The following is a 20150-nucleotide window of genomic DNA, read 5'->3' as shown; positions in this document are numbered from 1 at the left end:
AGTGTCTAGAGTTGGCTCTGTGGGAATCTTTGGGCTGCCCCAGCTCTGCAGTGCTGCTGGCAGGGTGTGTTTGCTGTAAGTGCCCTGGGATAGCCATGGCATGTGGGCATCTTTTGCACTGAAATAAACAAAACTGTGTATAAGAGGTAGAATTGTGCAGGAAAAGGCCTTTTCTGCTGTGACTGTTTACTGTGAAAGAGATTGAATTTGGACGTGGAGAGCCTTGGGGGATTTGAGCTCAAGTGAGGAACTCACGAGGGGGATAATCCTGAGGGTTAATCAACACCCCCAAGTCTGAGATGGTGAGTTCCCTTGGGGAGCAGTTTATTTGGAAGGAATGGCTGTTTAAGGGGTTTGCTGTAATTTGAGAGGCAGGTAAAAACTTTAAATGCATGGGCAGCATCAGTCCTGGTCCGTGAGGTCAAACCACCACACATTTCTGTGGGACTGGAATCATGGTTTAGGATCATTCCTTGTGAAAATGGAGTGTCCTGGCACATGCCAGGCATGTCCCTGTGCTGAGAGAAATCCATGGCAGGTGCTGGGGAGTCAATTCCTGTTCCCCATTGCTGTCAGTGGGGTCTTCAGTGTTTCTGGATTTCAGAGATTCCTGGAATGGAAAGCCCACCCATTCCAACCCCCTGCCATGGGCAGGGACACCTTCCACTATCCCAGGCTGCTCCAAGCCCCGTCCAACCTGGCCTTGAACACTTGCAGGGCTGGGGCAGCCACAGCTTCTCTGGGCACCCTGTGCCAGGGCCTCCCCACCCTCACCTTCCCAATATCCCATCTAACCTGCCCTCTGGCAGTTTGAAGCCATTGCCCCTTGTCCTGTCCCTCCAGGACCTTGTCCAACGTCCCTCTCCATCTCTCTTGTGGGTTGGAAAAGCCTGGAGCCAGGATGGAAGCAGCTGGAGCCCCACAGGGAATGGGTGGGAGCGGGGGCGGCTGCAGCTGCTCCATCCCTGTGGCCCAGATCAGGAATTCACTGGGGTGTCACAGCACTTGCAGGGACAGACTCGATGTGCAAACAGCTCCCTGCAATCACTGTGTGGAAGACAAGCATTTCTGGGATGAAATGTTATTAATTATGCATCGAGGTGCGTGTCTCTGTTGAATTGGTGTATGAGAGCTGCCTCCCAGGCTCCCCTCTTCCTGGTGAGGCTGGATTATTGGAACGTGGTGTGGGAAGGGCAAACACTTGAAGGTTCTGGTTTTCTTTTGAGACTAAACACTTTAGACTTTAAATAAACTAGAAACCTCTCTGAGCTTGCTTTAAATTCCCAGTCACAGCTCCTGCTTGTGGTTCCACTCAGCAGTGTTAAATAGTGGTATCTGTTACTGCTGGTTCAAGGGGACTGAAAACCATTGCATTTTGTTTAGCATCTTTTTTTAAACCAATTAAAAATCTTTTCTAAACTGGCTTGAAGAGAAGAAAATAAACCATGTTCTCTTGGGCCTTTAATTCAATGAATTTTCCCTGTGTTGTGCAGGGGAAGGGACTGGGGGGATGGAAAGGCTGAAAAGGGCTGTCTCAGCAGGGAGCCAGGCGGGAGAAAAGCACTTCCCTGAGAACGGAGCAGAGGCAGCTCCCGGAGCCGGGGCTGCTTCATCTACATGAGAGTCACACAGGGCCTGGAGACGCTCCCCAGCCCCACAGAGCGTTCACATGTGCTTCCCTGCTGCTTCCCAACAATTGCATCCCAGGGGCAGCACCAGCAGCATCCCCGTGGAGCAGGACACACAGTCTGGGCAGGGCTAGGGAATGTCTGCCTGAGTGAGGTGCTCTCAGAGGGAGACCCACTCACTTCTGGGGATGCCCTTCCACTGCTCCTGAGCCCCCAACTCCTTCCCTTAAAGGGAGACCCACTCCTGGGGCTGCCCTTCCAGTGCTTCCAGAGCCCCCAGCCCCTCTCCTTGAAAGGAGACCCACTCCTGGGGCTGCCCTTCCACTGCTCCCAGCCTCCTTCCTTGCTGGGACGCTGGAGGCTTTTGTTGATTTATGAAAGTGAAGGGGGGAATAATCTCCCAGTTTGATCTAATCCCAGATGCATCCCTGATTCCACATCCCTTGGTGTGAATTGGAAGCCACTCCAGTCAGCAGTGATGTTCCCTTTATACTCATAAACCTGGGGAATGGTGTTTTCTCCCACTCCATGTGAGGAGGTGCTGAGGCCCCAAAGCCAGGGCTGAAGGTGCACACTCATCCTGAGCACAGGGAGCAGCTGGGGGTGACAGAGCCACTCGTGTCACCAGTGCCTGGTCCCAGCACAGCTCAGGCTCCCTCACTGCCCTTCCCTGGGGCTGCCTGGATTTGCTGAAATTCCATAACTGGAGACTCCACTGCCATGGTGAGGCTCCAGTTGCTTGGAGCAGAGTCTGTGTGAGCACTGTGTTCTGGTTTCCCTCGGGCAGTCGGGCAGTGAAGGTACCATTGGTGCTGTGGGGGAGGAATCCATCCCCTGGGGCTGGGAAATGCACTGGGTTAATCTTTGAGTCCCACAATTCTCAGTGTGACAATATCCTTTAGTCAGGTACATTCCCTGGAGCAGAGGGCTGAAATCTGGGATTATCCCACTTCTAGAAGGCTGTTGGGCAGGACACACACCTCTGTACAATCCCTCTGTCAGCACAGAGGGATCTTGGCCTCCAAATTGGGGCACTTTACCTAAAAATGGACAGGATGAATCCAGGCCCAAGTGCTGTGCCTGTGTCTGATCTCTGCTGCTGAAAGGACTGGGCTAGAACTGCCCTGTCATGAGTCTGACACCAAACAAGCTGTTGAGAAGCCAAGTTTCTCCCTCCTTGGTAGTTACTCTCATGCTAGGCCTGATTTTCAGAAGTTCAGCTTGAATGCTGATTTTCTGTGGGCTGAGCACACAGCACATCACCTTCACTGTGGCTGCTGGAGAAGTTAAGGGTCAAAAATGGGAACATTTCTGAAAATGGGGACACTTCAGTGGTACATCTCCCGGGAACAAGAGGCTGGGGCAGGCTCTGCACCGGGGGGCTGAGCAATGGGACAAGAGGCAACGGGCCCAGGGAGGGTGTGGAATCTCCTCACTGGAGATATTCCAGAACCATCTGGACACAATCCTGTGCCAAGTGCTGTGGGATGTCCCTGCTTGAGCAGGGAGGTTGGACCCACTGTGATCCCTTCCAGCCTGACCCATCCTGTGATCCTGTAACCAGAATAAATCCCAGGATGTCCCATGTGTTGTCACTGCAGAGCAGCTGGATGGGAGCAGCTTTTCCAGTTTGGCTTGGGGCAAACCTTGCTGACTTGTGGGTTTGCACTTGTTTGCTGAGCAAGTTGCCTGAAAGTTTGAAGAGCACAAGGAACTGCTGCCCCTTCAGTCATCAGCTGGATGTGGAGCTGAGGCTGAGGGGTCACAGTGGCTGCTTTGCAGTGGGTCAAGGTCAGAGGCAGTGAGTTGAAGGCACAGCTGCTTCTGAGGAAAGCAGGGAAAAATCAGCATCTTTTGGGTGGAGCTGTTGAACACGTGAAGCACTTTGCAGAGTTCTCTTCTGAGGAGCTTTCACCACAGCAGTGGTTCAGGGACCTGGGAATGGATCCTAATGAAGAATTGCTGCTGGATCTGCCCTCTGTGAACTTGTCCTGTTGCTTTTGAACCTTGTTAGGCTTTTATTGTAGTGCTGTCCTTGCCTGAGTCCAGCTGAGCTGTGTGGTGGGAGCAGACACCCTTTAGTTCAGTTTATCTGATGTTTGGTGATTCCATCTTGTGCTCCCTGGCTTTTATGTTGAGAAGCTGCAGCTCTCCCCTCATCTCCTCTAAACCATCGAGGATTTTATAGACCTCTCTCTTTACCCCATCAATTTACCAAGGATTTATTTAGGGAAGTTATTCCATATTTCTGACCATCCCCAGTGCTTCTCCCTGATTTCTCCAATTAAACAGAATCCCAGAATGATTTGATTTGGAAAGGACCTTAAAGCCCATCCAGTCCCACCCCTGCCATGTGCAGGGACACCTTCCACTAGCCCAGGTTGCTCCAAGCCCTGTCCAACCTGGCCTTGGACACTTCCAGGGATCCAGGGGCAGCCACAGCTTCTCTGGGCAACCTGTGCCAGGGCCTCCCCACCCTCACAGGGAAGGAATTCCTTCCCAATCTCTCATCTAACCCTGCCCTCTGGCAGTGGGAAGCCATTTCTCCTTCTCTTGTCCCTCCAGGCCCTTGCCCAAAGTCCCTCCCCAGCTTTCCTGGAGCCCCTTTAGGCACTGGAAGGGGCTGTAAGGTCTCCCCAGAGCCTTCTCTTCTCCAGGTGAACCCCCCCAGCTCTAGAATGATGAATTTGAAGTTCTGTTTGAAGCAGAAAGGGCTGCCCAGTGTCTGAAGGAGCTCCCTGGGCTCACGTGGCACAGTGAGGACCCTGTTTTACCCTTTTCCCACTCTGAAACTGTTTGAATGGTCTCGTTCTGAGTGAGGTTGAACTGAGCTGGTGCTCTCAGAATTCCCATAATGACCCATTCCAGTGGTTTTCCTCCATGGCAGTGAGACATTTAGAGCCATTTTTGTGTGTGCAGGAGCTGCCTGCTGGCCCGATTTTGGGGTTCAGCTGACTCGGTGGGGTTGGTTTGCCAGGACTGAGCTGGCTGGGTAGGAAATGTTTGCTCTGTGAGTGCAGGGTGTGGGCGGCTTTCCTGGGAGGAGAAGTGTGTCATCTGGGCTCCATCAACTGAGAAGGAAATGCTGAGAGTGAGACCAGTCATGGACACCTGAAGGGACAGGAGGTAAAGCTCCCCTCACTGGTGACATTCCTGTGCTGCTCGTGTCCTTCCCTGGTGAGACCTTTTAGTCTCTCCTGAAACCCCAAACTAGACTCATTTTTATTGTAATCAGACACAGAGTCCGTCATGGAGAAGCTGCTGGGATAGGATCCCTCAGGCAGTGACTCTGGAGTTGTTGTCCCTTTGATTGATGCCTGATCTGCTGTGCCAGGCACTGCACACATGCTGGGAGCTATATTTGGGGAACACACACTGCTCTGGTGCAACTGAGCAGTTTTTCCCCCTAAAATGCTCATAGTTCATGGCAAACTGTTATTAACACAACCCCTTCCCCAAGCTGTTCTGGAGTTTGAGTTTCTAACAGTAATAAACAATTTTTTATAAGAATTGCTAGAGCTGGGGAAACAGATGGGTCTAGGTAGTGCAGCACTTGCAGGGGGGGTTGCTGCATGTTTTGGAGGCCTCAGTCCTTCTCTGGAGTGTGTCCTTGGCTTCCTTTGTTGCTGAGCATCACTGATTCATCCTGGTCTACAAAGAGCTTTAGCTGAAAATATGTAGTGGAAGGTGTCCCTGCCCATGGCAGGGCTTGGAACTGGATGGTCTTTTTAAGGTCCCTTCCAACCCAAACCATTCTGGGATTCTATGAAAATGGGCACCTGATGGGGCTTCCTGAGATCCATGGGGGTGAGGATCAAACTCCACTCATTTTCTCTCCACTGAGTGTGTTGGCTTTTCATCTTTGCCTGCCACATCTTCCTGAAGTGCTCAGTTTTGGCTCAAATTCCATAAGATATTTTGCTGGACAGTGACCATCAAAAAGGAAACAAACACTGAGCAGTTGTGAAGCCGTGGCCATGCAGGAGGTGGTGGAAGCAGCAGGCTGTGGAATGGTGCATAAATCCCTTGGAATGGCTGTGCAGCTGCTTCCTGAGGACATTGTGCCTTCCCAAGGTGACCTGCAGACAGGTTTGGACCCTCAGACCCATTTTTGTGTGTTGTGTGCTGCCAGCAGCTGAGTTTTGTCAACCAGTAATGCATTCCATGCTCCCTCTGCGCTTCTAGACTGGCGTTTCCATCATTAGTTTAGGAATTGGCTGCTTTTCCCCATTTTTTTGAGGATTTCACCCTCTGAAGAGGTGGCTGAGCTGGTGCTGTGGTGCCTCCTGAGCTGCAACAGGGATTCCCCCAGGAGGGGCAGCACAGTGTCCCCAGCAGTGCCCCCTCTGTGTGACGCTTGTGACCTGGGACATGCCCTGGTTCCACCTCCAGCAGCTCCTTCCTTCTGCTCTCTGAGACTAAAAACAAGCTGGGAGTGACCAGCTGAAGTTATTCCCAGCTCTGGACCTTTCCCAGTGTCCAACACCTGGAGCAGGAGCAAAATCTGTCCAGTGAATGCAGCAGCACTTGGGGAAAAACAGGCACTGTGAGATGCATTGTCTGTGCCAGAGGTGTGTTGGGTTTAAATGGGTTTTCATCCTCTGCCAAAGGAATGCAAAGCACTTATGGGATTAATTCTGGGAATAGTTTTTAGGTTATTGTTTTGTTTTTATAGTGATGAACAGAGTTTTGTGTCATGAAGTTGAAATATAGAACTTGTGTAGAATCACAGAATCATAAAATGTCCTGAGCTGGGAGGGACCCCAAGGATCATCAAGGCCAACTCCAGGACACCCCAATGATCCCACCCTGTCCCTCAGAGCTCTGGCAGCCTTGGGGAGCCTGGTCAGTGCCCAGCGACCCTCTAGTTTGGCACTGGAATTTTCCCTTTGTCTCTGAGCATCAGCCAAACTGCTGAACAGCAAAAGAGGAGGATCCATGGCCAGCCAGGCCCCTCCCAGCCCGTGGGCTCCCTGAGGTGGAAAAGGGACTGATCCCATCTGATGGTCCCAGCAGCTCCTTCCAGCCAGGCATGATCAGTGTCTGAACCCTGGGTGGGGAAATTCAGATTGCACTGGAAAGGCCTCTGCAGGAGCAGGGAACAGCAGTGGATTTGTACTGGCAGTTGACGTTTTCCACTCACTGCTCATTGTTTATAAACCCTGATATTGCTCAGGCTGACTTGGGGTTGCTGTGTGAAGAGTGGATTGGGACCTGGGGGCTGCCAGGGTGGGACTGCCCTGTACATCCCACTGCAGTGGGAACTCAGGGACTCACAGCAGCCTCTGCTCCAAAGCCTGAGCTGGAAATCCACTGGAACTGTCTGTGCAGGGACAGAGAATTCCCTGTACCCACAGGTTCCTAAGGACAGGCTGTTCCCCCGAGAAGTCATTTGTAATTCAGCTTTTGGGAGTGGGAGTTTGCTCAGGCTTTTAAATTTAATGAGGATCCAGCTATTTATAATGCTGGATTCAGAAGGAGCAGTGAGGTGGCAAAGCTGTGAGTGTGGTGGGGCTTCTGTGCACCCTAATTTTGGGACCCTGTTGGTGCCATTACTCCGAGATCTGATCCTGCCCTTGTGTGGTTGGTATTGGCTCCTGCAATTACTGACAGATTTAATCCTGTTAATTTTATTTGAAGTGGGTTTTTTAATGGCCATTCTATCAGTTGTAGTTGCTGAAGCTTCCCTGGGCTGGTTGCTCTCTTGTTGTTCCTTTCCTGACACTTGTTCCCCGGGCAGGGCCGGAAGCTGCTGATCATCGGCACCACGAGCCGCAAGGACGTCCTGCAGGAGATGGAGATGCTGAATGCCTTCAGCACCACCATCCATGTGCCCAACATTGCAACGGGGGAGCAGCTCATGGAGGCCTTGGAGGTGAGGAACAGTTCAGGGGTAACAAACAAGCTCAGCATTTGCTGGATTTTGGGATCTTGGGATGAGGGATTTTGGCTCTTGGCTTGGTAACATTGTGCTACTCGACACTATGTCATAACAGCAGTTCTAAGGCTTCTCCAAGTGACTTTTTCATGCATTAAATTAAGGCACAGTTAGAGAACTGTAGGTCTGGGGGAAAGGTTTGTGGTGTGGGTTGAAGGATTCCGAGGGCATGGAAGTGGGTAATGAATATAATTGGGACAGTGAAGCTCAATGTGCCCGGAGGGTGCCGAGCTCCCAGGAGCTGGAACAGCATCCACTGAGGGTGTTTGGTGCTGAGGAGATTATCTGTCCCTCAGAAATTCCTGCCCTTAATGGCTCCTTGTTCTGTGCCATGGTGGGAATTTGGTGAGTGCTGAAGGTTGTTCAGATAAACTGAACAGGCAAATCTTTCCTGCCAACTGGCAAACTTGTCCCACTGAAGGTGTCACTGAAGCCTGAGAGACACAGATGCTCCTGCAGCAGGTTTGGAAACTTCCTGTGGCTTGAACCACTGTGTCCTTGTAGTCTCTGATCTGGAGAAAACCTGGAATGCAGTGTAAAGGCACAGCACCAACTGTTGGGTATGGGATGTTATGGAAAAAACCCTTATGGAATAAAAGAATCTCAGTGTTTTGCCTTGTCTAGGTATATCGCAACAAATTTTCCTTCTAAGCCTCCCATTCCCTTTCTCCTGAGGTAGGTACCATTTTTCCTGTTGTTAGTCTTCTGTTGCTGACTTTTTCCTGAATTCTTTCCCCCCAGCTCCTGGGTAACTTCAAAGACAAGGAGCGCAGCACCATTGCACAGAATGTCAAAGGGAAGCCTGTCTGGATCGGGATCAAGAAGCTGCTGATGCTGATAGAAATGTCATTACAGGTAGGAATGTTTTGGGGCAGGAAGGACTGGGGTCTTAGAGGGGTCCTGGAGGTTCCTCCTTCTCTGCAGACTCCTCTTCAGTTGTGGTGGGAGCCTTTGCACTGGTTTAATTGGGAAAAGAGCTGCAGTGAGGAGACATTTTCAGAACAAAGGAATCACCAGGTCTTGGTCCTCAGAGATCTTTAAATCCCCCCTGTGCCCATGGGCTATTCAGAGCTGCACTTCAGAGCAGAGCATCTGCTGCAGGAGGGGTTGGATTAACTCACCTTTCATGGAATTTCTGCTCTCCACCCAGCAGATAGCAATCACCTGGGGTTTTTTTAAGAAGGTGCCTGTGCAGGTGTATGTGCTCTTTCCCCAAAGAAGATAAATCTGTCAGACTGTTCAGCTGCTCTCCTCTTTATTTTCCACTTTCAGCACTTTAAAGAAAATAATTGCAGAGGGTAGAAATATGCAGCTCTGAGCCCTCCCCCGCACATCCCCCGCCCGGAGCCACCAGCCCTCGGTGCTGGAGCTGCCACAGGGGGAGGTGCAGCCCTAATCCCCCCCTGACAGCCCAGGGCCCCCCGCTCCCATCAAATGGGTTTAGTGCAGCTGAGTGAACTGTCCTCAGATCTTCCTCGCAGAGGCAGAGCAGAAGGGAAGAGGCATGTGGTTCCCAGCAGATAAGTCATGTCCCCCTCTGTTCACTGCTCCCAATTCTGTTAAAACTTGCTCAGCGCTGAGGATCTGCTCTGACTGGATGTCACCTCAGGGAATAAAGTCATTTATCTAGATTACTTTTTCCTCTTCTTCCTTGGCTTTTAATTCCATACCTACAGGCAAGTCAGTAAGTCATTGCTCACATGTATTAACTGTGTTTGAGGGGTGCTGGCCTTGGGGGGCTGCCGGGCTCTGCCCCATCCCCTCAGCCCTGACAATAGAGCCCTTCTTCTGCCACAGGATGTGTTCTGGTGCTGGTTTGACCTTCAGTGCCGGTTGTTTTCAAAGCTGAAGGAGAAGGTTCTGTAAATGATGGGCAGTTCTGAACTGGGAGGTGGGTGGGAATGCTGACCCCAGCCCTGTCCCCAGCCTGGCCCTGTGGCTGCACTCTCTGCTCTGCTCTGCTCTGCTCTGCTCTGCTCTGCTCTGCTGGGGTGGCCTCTGCTCGAGTCCTGAGGGCACTTCGGTGCCACAGTATCAGAAGGATATAAAGGTATTAGAGAGTGTCCAAAGGAGGGACACAGGATGGTGAAAGGTCTGGAGGGGCCATGCAAGGAGTGTCTGAGGTCACTTGGCTCGTTGAGGTGGAGAAGAGCAGACTGAGGTCAGACCTCACTGGGATCTGCAGCTCCTCCTGAGGGGTCTGGAGGGGCAGCTCCAATCTCTGCTCCCTGTGACCAGGGACAGGACCTGGGGAACGGCTGGAGCTGTGTCAGGGAGGGTCAGGTTGGATCTCAGGGAAAGGTTCTTCCCCCAGAGGGTGGTTGGCACTGCCCAGGCTCCCCAGGGCAGTGGGCACAGCCCCAAGGCTGCCAGAGCTCCAGGAGGGTTTGGACAACGCTCTGAGGGACAGGGTGGGATTGTTGGGGTGTCTGTGCAGGGCCAGGGGTTGGACTGGATGGTCCTTGTGGGTCCCTCCCAGCTCAGGATATTGTGTGATTCTGTGACCTGTGTTGTCCATAGTGCTGCCCTGGGCTGGGCAGCTAAACTGATCTGGTGCATTAATTTTTTAACCAGACCAGTGTTTTGTGAGTGAGTCCATGACCAGCCAGGCTGGGAGAAGACAGACAGAGCTGTGGCTCTGCCCTTTGTGACGCACTAACAAGTGTCCCATGAATTGCTGCCCCTGCCCACAGAGCCACTGATGGTCTCCTTTGCTGGGGAGGGTTGGCAGGAAGGTGGTTTGTGCTGTTACACCCAGTGCAGGTGGTTGTGTAACAGCAGAGGCAACAGCATATGGGAGCTAAATATGAACAAGTTCTGCTCCAAAAGGTCTGAGGTGTTTCCATGACTCCGTCTGCTGAACTGCTATAAATACAGGAGAGCAGGGCAGGCTCTCCCTGCACACACAGCACTGGGGCTGAGGGCACTGGAGCCCACAGGGAGCTCTGATCTGCCTGGGTGTTACAGGAAAGCACAGTTGCACCAGTCCAGGACTGGTTCCTTCTTTCACTGAGCTGGAGCACAGCTTTTTAGAAAGAAATTTGAATCTGAAATCTCTTAAAAATTCCAACTGATGGATGAAATTTCTCAGAATTCAGCTGTTTAGATGCCATGGTGAATGAATTCTTTGTAAAAAATGTGTATATAGTGTCTTTCTCTGAATTTAACAGTGGGTTTTGTTCTGTTAGAGCAGTGAACCCACCCTGAGCTCTCTGTAGGGATTCCTAAGCTGGTCAATGACTTCCAGCCTATTTCAGACTAAAATCACACTGAACCAGACCCTCAATATCAAAATCCTTTCTTGGCGTGCCTGCACTGCTCTGGTGCCTTGGGTGGGATGTTTATGAGCTGTGTAACCCCACACTTTCTGGCAGCTTCATTCCGCTCACACTCTGTTTACTGCTGTTCCTGCCCTTCTTTAATGTCCAGCTGCTCGTGTTTAGTGTCCCATGTTTGGCCATCCTGTGTACACTGAGTGTCCTGATGATGTTCTTTTTCAAATGGAGGCCTTTGATCCGTGGATACACACAGGATTTCCCATGAGAATCCAGAGGAGTTTAGTTTGGAGTGGCCCTGGCTGCAGCACAGGGCCCCTCACAGTGCTCTGGGTGCCTTCACTCTGCCCTGGGTGCTGCTGGACACCTGCTCTTTCCAGATCTGGTTCCTCCTGTGTCCCTTCCCTGCCTGACGTTGCTCTTGGACTTTGCTGGCAGCACTCCCAAACCCAAAGGCTCTCCTCCATGGAGCAGGAACCTGGATGAGCCAGGCACTGTTCCAGAAAGCCCCTTTTGGCACCTCCAGGGTTTCCTGATTTGGTAACTTCTGTTTAGCATAAACAAAACTTAATCAGCATAAATAAAACTTAATCTAAGCTGTTTGTCTTTTATGTATCTTAACTGAGATGGGAACTTGTTTTGAAAGATCATCCTGTAATATTGCCTGATTTACTTTAAAGCAAATGCTCTACCTGGATGTGCTGAAAGTTTGGGGTTTATGGCAGGTTTTCAGGAGCACTGCACTCCCAGCAGGAATGTCGCAGCTTAGTGCAGGATCTCCTTCCCTGGATTGAAGGTTAACAAAGTCCCTTCAGTTCCTTTGTTTCCTGAGGGCTCCTGGGCATGTCCTGGGGGTGCTGCATTGCCCAGGAAGGAGCATCCATGTCCTTTCACCTGTCTGAGCTCTGTCACAGGGTCAGTCCCTGTGGTGGTCTGGAAAATGTCCCACCCACTTTGGCAGCAGCATTTCCCCTTTCACAGGGCACCAGAGGGTCTGTCCAAGAGTCTGGAATCTGCTTCCTCTGCACTCCACCGACTCCTTCCCAGGCAGATCAGCCTCTGGGGTTTGTGCCTGCATTGTTAATAAGCAGTTTGGTCCAGTTGGAGTCTTTGTGACCTTTCAGCTGCCTGCTTTAGTCTTTTGGACAAGGTGCTGTGTCTGCAGGAAAATGCTGTTCCTCCCCAGGAGTCGGTGCAGGTTATGGACACAGTGTCTTGCCATGGCCACTTCAGCATCTTCAATGTGGGAAGCAGAACTCTGGCCTTGGCAAGTTTGAATTTCAGCTGGTGGCTTTAGTACAGGTTTTCTAAGGATGAAAAGAAGATATTTGTTTGTACAGAACTGTGTTGGATCATGTTGGGTTTTTAACAGAACATGCTGAGTCTTGTAGGGTGGATTGAACCTGTGAATGCCCCCAGAGAAAGGGGACATCCAGGTAACCAGTGTTCAGGGTGCCTCCAGCCTTTCTGATGGAATCACAGAATCCTTGAGGTTGGAAAAGCCCTCTGAGATCCTCGAGTCCAACTGTTCCCCCAGCACTGCCAAGGCCACCACTGAGCCATGTCCCCAAGGGCCACATCCACACCTGGAAATGGGAGAACTGGTGTAGTGACAGATGAGCTTTCCCTTGTAGCCTCGTGTCAACTGGGAGAGATTGTGGAGAAGATTTAGGCCAGAGGGACACTGCAGACACCCTCTGTGGTCACCAGCTATGTGGTGCCACAGTCCCCTCAGTCCCTGGGAATTCCACATTCCAAGCACTGTGTCAGGTGGGGGGTGGCCTTTCATCTCTGCCAGGACCTGACCATCACCAACCTTCCTTTGCATGTTAAACCCACCTGAATAACTCAGAGAGCCTCAGCAAGTTCCTTTAAATCTTGTTTCAGTGAATTTATTTTTCTGATCTAAAAGTAGCTCAGCAGTTGGCAGTGAGGTCCTGGCCTTGCTGACACATCTCACAGCACTGGGAAGTTTTACATTTTCAGGCTTTTCTTAGCACAAAGCAGAAATTCTCCCCGGCTCTGTCCCCTGCCTGCATCGCTGGGGACACTGATGTTGGGTTAGGATTTATTTTCTCCTGAGCTGGGTTAGCATTTGTTTTCTCCCCTCCATTGCAGCAGTCAGGGGTTTAAATGGATGGCTTCTTCACACCTGGAATCAGAAGAAATTTTCCTTTGGGGATGGAAAACCTGGTGGGGGAGTTGTGGAGCCTGTGCTTGGCCTCGCTGGTGGGAGGTCAGGGCACAGGTGACACTTTGCTTCCCTCCTCCAGGGAGAAGTCCCAGTTTTATGTTTTAGTAGAGACTTGCCTGTTTATTGCCAAGTGGGTGACAGAGCTGGGGATCTCACAACCAGTCAGCTGCCTAGATCCATGTACTGGATGTTTCCAGAATGAATCCCCTGGGTCGTCCCCGTGTGTTAAAGATCCAGGATGTCAGTGCAGGTTGCAGAGGGGACACAGGTTGGAGTTTCTAGGACACAGGAACTGGTACAATACAGCACAAAGATTCTGAGAACCAACAGCTTCTGATGTCCAAATGTTTGTAGTCCTCACTCAGTGTATATTTTGGTGCAAATCTAGGGAAGACTTCCCTCAAGTCCTTCCATGGGAGGACCAACAATCCCGTGCCCCAGCACTAATGGGACCTGTTTGTTTGTGTTTAGATGGATCCTGAGTATCGGGTGAAAAAGTTCTTGGCTCTTCTGAGAGAAGAAGGAACGTAAGTACTTCTAGTTTAAAGCATTGTTTAAAATTCTCTTTTCTGCTCAGAAATGAGCATCTCTGAGGGGAACCTGCAGTGCTGGGGTATCTGCTCTCATTGTTGGCCCCTCTGTGTTTTCAGAGCTGTGTCAGATCTGTTCTTACAGCACTTTGGGAGGGGGGAGGTGTGAAGGAGCTGAGAACTTGCATGTCTGAATTCTCTACCTGTCTTAATTCACCCTTGATTTAAAGTTTCCATGAGATACTGGGCCACAGTTAACTGAAGTAAATCAGAAGAGGTTCTTCTTGAGTTAAAATCCAGCTGTTTGTCTGAAATCTGGAACTTTGATTTCTTGTGTCTCCTGTCTGAGAGAAGGATGTCCTACTCTTTCCCTGTAGGTGCCACAGGGAGTAGTTGAGCCCAGTGGGACAGTGGCATCTCCTAGAGAATGACTTTCTAATACATGTAGGGCAGTACCTGTGCTGGGGCAGCTCACACCACTATCTATCCTGGCTACATGTGAGTGGGTTCCAGTGTGTGCTTGATGCTTTATACATGTGCATGATGCTTTCCTGATGGATTTGGCTTCTTTTGCAAGAGTTCCTACCCTAGACTGAAGGTGGACCAAGTGCAAGATCAACAGCTGGAAAAGCGACCAACCTGGAGAAAATACACTGGGATCTTTACTCTTCTGTGCTCAACACACTGGACAAAGTGAAATGCTCCCCATTTCCCAGAGCCCCATGTGGAATCTGCATGTTTAGTGCAATACAGTATCTTTATTCTTTGTCTTTAATATTCTGATGTCATGTGGAAGTGTCTCCTAGAACACTGTGCTTCTGTCTCTGTGCAGCCAGGCTGCATCCTTTGATTTGAGCATGGGGGAATGTCCTGGGAGTTTGAAGCCAATGCTCACTTGTGTCCAGCATTCCTGCAGTGGCAAAGAGATCCTGACTCCTAGTAAAGCTGCCAGTCTGGTGAAGGGACACTGCAGCACTGCTCTGTCATATCCTGGTCAGGTGGAGGCTTTCTTGTGGTGTCATCCCATCCCTCACTGAACTCTGAGCCAGACCCACACCCCACAGGCAGTGCCCACAGCAGTCCAGCTCCAGGACTGCCTGGGTGCTGCACCTGCTTTATTTATATCCAGATATTTTGGGGCCCCATGAGACACTGCCAGTGGCACTGGGGACGGGAAGAGGGCAGGGAGATGTTGATCAGAGTAGAGGAAATTTCCAAATCCAGTATTTAAGGCATCAAAAGCTTGTTGTTAATTCAACAACAGTTTTAGAGATGCTGGTTCCAGCTTCCAGCTCTTCCTGAGCTCACGTAGGTGGGAGCTTTGGTGTCCTCCAGCCTCACATCCCATTTCCATGCCATACTACCAAAGGTTGAAATTCCTTCTTGGACACAGAGAGGAAGCCAAGCTCTGCAGGTGCACGAGATGTGCATTGCCATGTTTTTGCACTGAAATAAAGGAATGTATCAAACTTTGCTCCATGGTCCTTCCCAACAGCCACGTGGCCTCAGTGAGATGCTGCCAGTGGCTGCATGAGGCTCCCCTGGTTCTGGGGCTCCACTCCTTCAATGATGCTCATGGCACATACCTCAGTGTGGTGGGGCATGAAATCAAAGCCATTTATCAGATGTGAGTCAGTGTGTAGCTTCCTAAACTTGCTCAGAGCCCCTGCAAGGGCTTGCAGTGGTACCAGAGGGGTGTCCAGGGAAGGAGATGCTCCATGTCCTTCCAGGCCCAAGGTGCAGGTACTGTTGTCCTCAGTGTGTGCTCACAGCAGTGGGGGTGTTCCAGCCACCCCCCTCTGTTCTCTGGCAGTGCTGTTGTGTTGTGATGCCCTTGTGAGTCCCAGTGCTGGCTGTTCCCTCTCATTTTGTGTATGACCTTGTGGATTTATTTGTTCCTCCCTCCCCTCTGCCAGTCCGGGTGACAGCAGCACACAGTAACTTATATTTCAGAGTAAACGCTGTAAACCTTATCATGTCTTTGTCCAGAACTATATTGATGAATAAATATCTGGTTTAATTGCACATTCAATGGATTCAATAAAAAGCACAACTCCTTGTGATGCCCTGGCTGCTGTCTGTGTCTGGTGCTGGTCAAGCTGAGGCGTGTGAGGAGGAGCAGAGCTGTTCCCAGGTGCTGCTGGCCAGGGGGTGCTCAGGGGGTGCCTACAAGTGGATGGATTGAATTTACCCCCATCCTGGACAGAGTGACCCCTCGTGGTCTCCAAGGAATTGGCTGAGAGGTCTCTGGTCCAGCCCATTCTGGAGCTTTCTGGGCCCTGCAGAGCTGAGGAGCCCACGGATGTCCCTGTGTGTGTGTGAGGTGGCTGTGTCACACTTGGAGAAGTTTCTGTTGGAAAACCAGGGTGACCTGCTGGGTGTGACATCCCACCTACTCCAGCCTATTCCAGGATCTCCATCCCAGCTGTTTCTGCAGGTGGCACAAGGGAAGGGCTCCTGGAGCACCTCCCCACCACCGGCGTGTTCTCTGGGGCTCTGCCTGGCACAGGCCTTGAACATGTAAGATATAAACAATATTGCTTTCAACAGTAAGGGCCCAGTTCTTCATCCCCTTCCTTACCCTGTTTCATCTTGAACCTTCCAGAAACATCTCTGAAATGGAGTTGTTTAACCAGGGACAGATTATTTCCAGGTGCTGGGATGGGTTTGGGAGGATGCTGTGGGGTGGAGGAAGGCTTGGGCTGGTGGGCAGACACAAAGAGCTCCAACCCCAGAGCTGTGAGGCCCAGAACCCTCCCTGGGTCAGGGTTTTTGGTTCTCTGGCATGTCAGGATGTGTGTTGGGGGTGACTGGTGGCATTGCTGGTGCTGTGGGGCAGAGACACCGGTGTGGGCACTGTCTGTGCACGTGGCCCAGGCAGCTGGGATGGCTTTGTGTGCAAACTGGGGAGCAGGGTAAGAACACAGGGATTTTATATTTGCTTTTACCCCTCAGACAGGTGTGTTTGAGGCCAGTGCTGTGGAAAAACCATGTGCACTTAAAAACATGGTTAACACGGAAGAGACTCTGCAGAAACTCCCACAAATTATTCCTGGACAGGAGAGAAGATGTTTTTATGTGAGGAAATTTGGATCTTGGTCTGTCCAAACCACTGGAAGGTGATTCAGTGACAGCCTAGGGGTACATGGGGGAGTGTATGAAGTCTAAAACCTGTTTAAATCCATTAAGACTAATTTAATCTTCTGGCTCTTTGCAACTCCCTGGCAGGAGGGGGGAGCTGGGTGATTCTGCTCCCAAGGAACAAGGGACAGGATGAGAGGAAACGGCCTCAAGCTGTGCCAGGGGAGGCTCAGGTTGGATATTGGGAAAATCTCTTGATGGAAAGGGTTGTCCAGCCCTGGCACAGCTGCCCAGGGCAGTGGTGGAGTCCCCATCCCTGGAGGGGTTTAAAAGCCCCGTGGATGTGGCACTTGGGGACATGGTCAGTGGTGGCCTTGGCAGTGCTGGGGGATGGTTGGACTTGATCTTAAAGGTCTTTTCCAACCCTAAAGTTTCCATGGTTTTGTGCTGTGTTGTGCACACAGCTCATGGCACTTCCTAAACCAAAAGCTCAGCATTCAGCTATAAAATCTCCTTTGTTGGTTACATTTTGCCATCGTAGTCTTGCATTCATATCCCTGTCCATGGTGGGGTGTAAGAACTAGATGGTCTTTAAGGTCCCTTCCAACCCAAACCACTCTGTGATTCCATAATTCCATGACTGCCCCTGCCCATAAGCAGCTGGATAATGACCCACCACTTCAGCAGGACCTGAAGGACCCAAACCACACAAGCTGGCAAGTGCATGTTTTTGATTTTTTAAACCTTCTCTTTAATGGTGTACCACAAAAAAATGCAAGTTGAAATATATTTTTCTCCAAATATATATATTTATATAATATATAATCTTAGTTAACTCAAGTATATACATTGTATAATAAATAATGCTTATAAAAAGAGAAATTTTCTGAATATAAAATAAAAAAAAATCGACCTCTACAACTTTATACAAAACTTTGGATACAGCAGATTGATGGAAAAAGATCTTCCATTCAGTGCTAGAATACCTGGCTACAGTAAAATAATTACAAGGCAATAAATGTTCTATTTAATATTAAATACCTTTTCTTGATTAAAAAAACAAACAAAAAGGGGATTTTGTTTAAAGTCGGGTACTGGGAGTCTTTCCAGACATGGAATTTAATATATACTTTAAATAGATGCATATCAGAGGACGGCTTGGCTCTGGGTGGGGAGGGCTTTTGAACTCTCTGTGATTTTATTTTTTGGAAGTGAAGGCTCCTCTGGCCCTGTGAGTCCAGGAGCTCCTCTCACTCTGCCCAGGAAGGACCTGGAATTTTGCTCTGGTTGTCCCCACACAGGTGTGAGGGCTGGGCCCTCTCTGTGCCCCCTGGGAGGGTCCCTCACCCCTTTATTGCTCTTTGTGCTGCTCCTTCCCTTGGAGAAAGGAGGGAGTGGAGCAACAGCCACAGCTGGGATGGGCTGGCCACGATTCCCTGTGGGATCACTGCTGTGGGAGCAGTGCCTTTGACCAGGGCTGTCGGTCCTGGAGCCCCCCAGGACAGAGGGAATCTTGGTTTTTTGATTTGCAGGGTCAGTTACCCCTTGAAAAGGTGAGCCCAGAGTGAGGGGTGTGCTCAGGGAGGGGAGGGGGCCTGGGGAGCAGTGGTGGGACTCAGTTCTCCTGCTCTGAGGTGGGGCCCAAATCCCTGCTGATGGTTTGGAGCCTCTGTGCTTGGTGGGGCCTTCATGGACAACTGACAGCTCAGCAGATCCTGTGGGAAGGGGAGGGTCTGCCTGGGGTTGTGCTGTGGGATGCAGGTCTCCCTTCCCTGTCTCCCTCACCTCTCTTGCTGGATGCAGTGGTTGGACCACACGTGTCTGATGGGGAGGGCTGGGACAGACATTCCCTCTCTCCGTGGCCTCTGTCTCCCCGGGGTCACTGACATCCAGAGCTGGAGCAGCAGCTCACCTGGCAGGTCACCTGTCCCCAGAGGCATCCCTGAGCTCCCTCTGGGATATAAAGTCATGTCAGGGAATGCTTAGTCAATAGGTGTGGATCTGGTGGATCCCAGATCCTTGAGATCCACCCCTGGGCGCTGGGATGGGCTGTGTGCCCTGTGAGAGGTGCCAGCAGTGCCCTGTGCCCTGCCCTCGTCCTGGGCCACGTGCTGGAGGATCAGCTCTGGGCTCTGCCTTCCTGCCATCCTCCCCAGGGGACTGTAGGAGATGTGGGGCTGTGGGGAGCAGGGAGAGCAGAGGGGAGAGGGAAGGAGAGGCCACCCGTGGGCTCTGTGTGCTCGGACAGGTTTGGTTCTCCAGCATCATCTCCTTGGAGCAGGCAGGAGGGAGCTGGGCTGGTGTGAGGATTTGCCTCCTTTTGCCTCCTTCCCTCTTCCCCACCACATCTGCCAAGCTCAGGACAGCAGTGGGGGAGCTGTGTCTGCTCAGCTCTCACTGTGTAAAACCCATTTCCACCTGCCCCCTGTACCGGCGTCTGCACAGGCAGCACCTCCGGCCTAGGGCAGAGCTCAGGGTGTGCTGTGGCAGCTCTGCCTGCCGTGGCCAGGCCTGGCTTGGGCTCCCCCGTCCCTGCCTGTCCCCCGGGAGCAGCAGTCACAGATCCAACGAGCTGCAGCCCCAGGCCAGCCCCGACCTGGGTGAGGGGCCGGGGCCACCAGCAGTTCTGTGCCGTCCTCTGCAGTGCGAGGCCACGGGGGCTGCACCCCTGGGCCCTGCCCTGGGGCACCTCCACGGGTGGGCACCTCCCCGGGCCTACTTGCAGGTGTGGACGTCGTAGACGCGGGTGCACTCCTGGCAGCTGACGTAGCAGCACCAGTGGAAGATGCAGTGACACTTCTCCTTGCGCTTCTCAGTCCGGGTGTTGTGGCCGCGGCCGCAGCACAGCAGGTCGCAGCCGTCGATGCCGTGGGAGGTGACGTTGCAGGTCCTGTCCCTGGTCCCAAAGGAGCCCGTCTCGGGGTTGGGCTCGCAGAAGTTGGGCGAGTTCTCGTAGTAGACCAGGTCCCGCTCCGTGGGCGGCTTGAAAAGCGCGTACTTGGCCCTGAGAGTTTCCACCCAGCCCCGGGATTCCCGGTGCTTTTCCACCACCATCTCCGAGGCGCTGTCGTATTTATCCTTCAGGAAGTCCCCGATGGCCCGGAAATCGGGCTGGGCCCACCAGCAGGTCTTCACCTCACAGCTCCCCGACAGCCCGTGGCACTTGCACTTCAGGTGCATGTGGTCCAGGATGGTCTGTGGGGGGACAGAACAAGGATCAGCAGCAGGGTTTGCTTTCCATCCCCTGCCTTTGCCACCTGGGTTTAAATGACTGCTCTGAGCTCGGCCTGGGAAGTGTGGGCTGGTTGGGAATGAGTTGTGGTGGCCAGAAATGTCTCCAGACAGGCATCACACATGAGGTGGGCAGCTGCTCTAATCATCCACCCAATGTAATCTATTCTAGTCTAATCTAATCTATTCCCAATGTCTGGTCCTTCCACTGGGGTTCCCCTGCCCTGTGTGTGTGCACAGTCAGAGCCCAGAGAAGGGGGGGTTGGATGGTGT

At 51.7% G+C, this 20150-nt stretch overlaps 2 protein-coding genes across 3 annotated transcripts in view; one reads left to right on the top strand and one right to left on the bottom strand.

Annotated features, from left to right (window-relative positions):
- Window positions 1-15628, top strand: part of NSF (N-ethylmaleimide sensitive factor, vesicle fusing ATPase) — a 72423-nt gene extending 56795 nt beyond the window's left edge. Inside the window, exons 18-21 of one of the 2 annotated variants that reach the window (XM_027701686.1) lie at window positions 7369-7503; window positions 8308-8421; window positions 13507-13562; window positions 14143-15628. In XM_027701686.1, the coding sequence (XP_027557487.1) occupies window positions 7369-7503; window positions 8308-8421; window positions 13507-13562; window positions 14143-14161 (324 nt within the window). In that variant the 3' untranslated portion in view covers window positions 14162-15628. Of the gene's footprint in view, window positions 1-7368; window positions 7504-8307; window positions 8422-13506; window positions 13563-13942 lie in introns of both variants that reach the window. The other variant, XM_027701687.1, reaches the window with a different exon arrangement.
- A 3733-nt stretch (window positions 15629-19361) lies between these two features.
- The window catches only part of WNT3 (Wnt family member 3), a 43558-nt gene continuing 42769 nt past the window's right edge, over window positions 19362-20150 (bottom strand). The window contains exon 5 of the mRNA XM_027701688.1: window positions 19362-19841. Coding sequence (XP_027557489.1) covers window positions 19362-19841 — 480 coding nt within the window. The remainder of the gene's footprint in view (window positions 19842-20150) is intronic.

This window comes from Neopelma chrysocephalum, unplaced genomic scaffold, assembly GCF_003984885.1.
Source record: "Neopelma chrysocephalum unplaced genomic scaffold, ASM398488v2 Primary Assembly neopelma1_165, whole genome shotgun sequence".
Taxonomy (NCBI): domain Eukaryota; kingdom Metazoa; phylum Chordata; class Aves; order Passeriformes; family Pipridae; genus Neopelma; species Neopelma chrysocephalum.
Note: the sequence above shows the minus strand (reverse complement) of the source record. Positions and strands in the feature narration are given on the sequence as shown.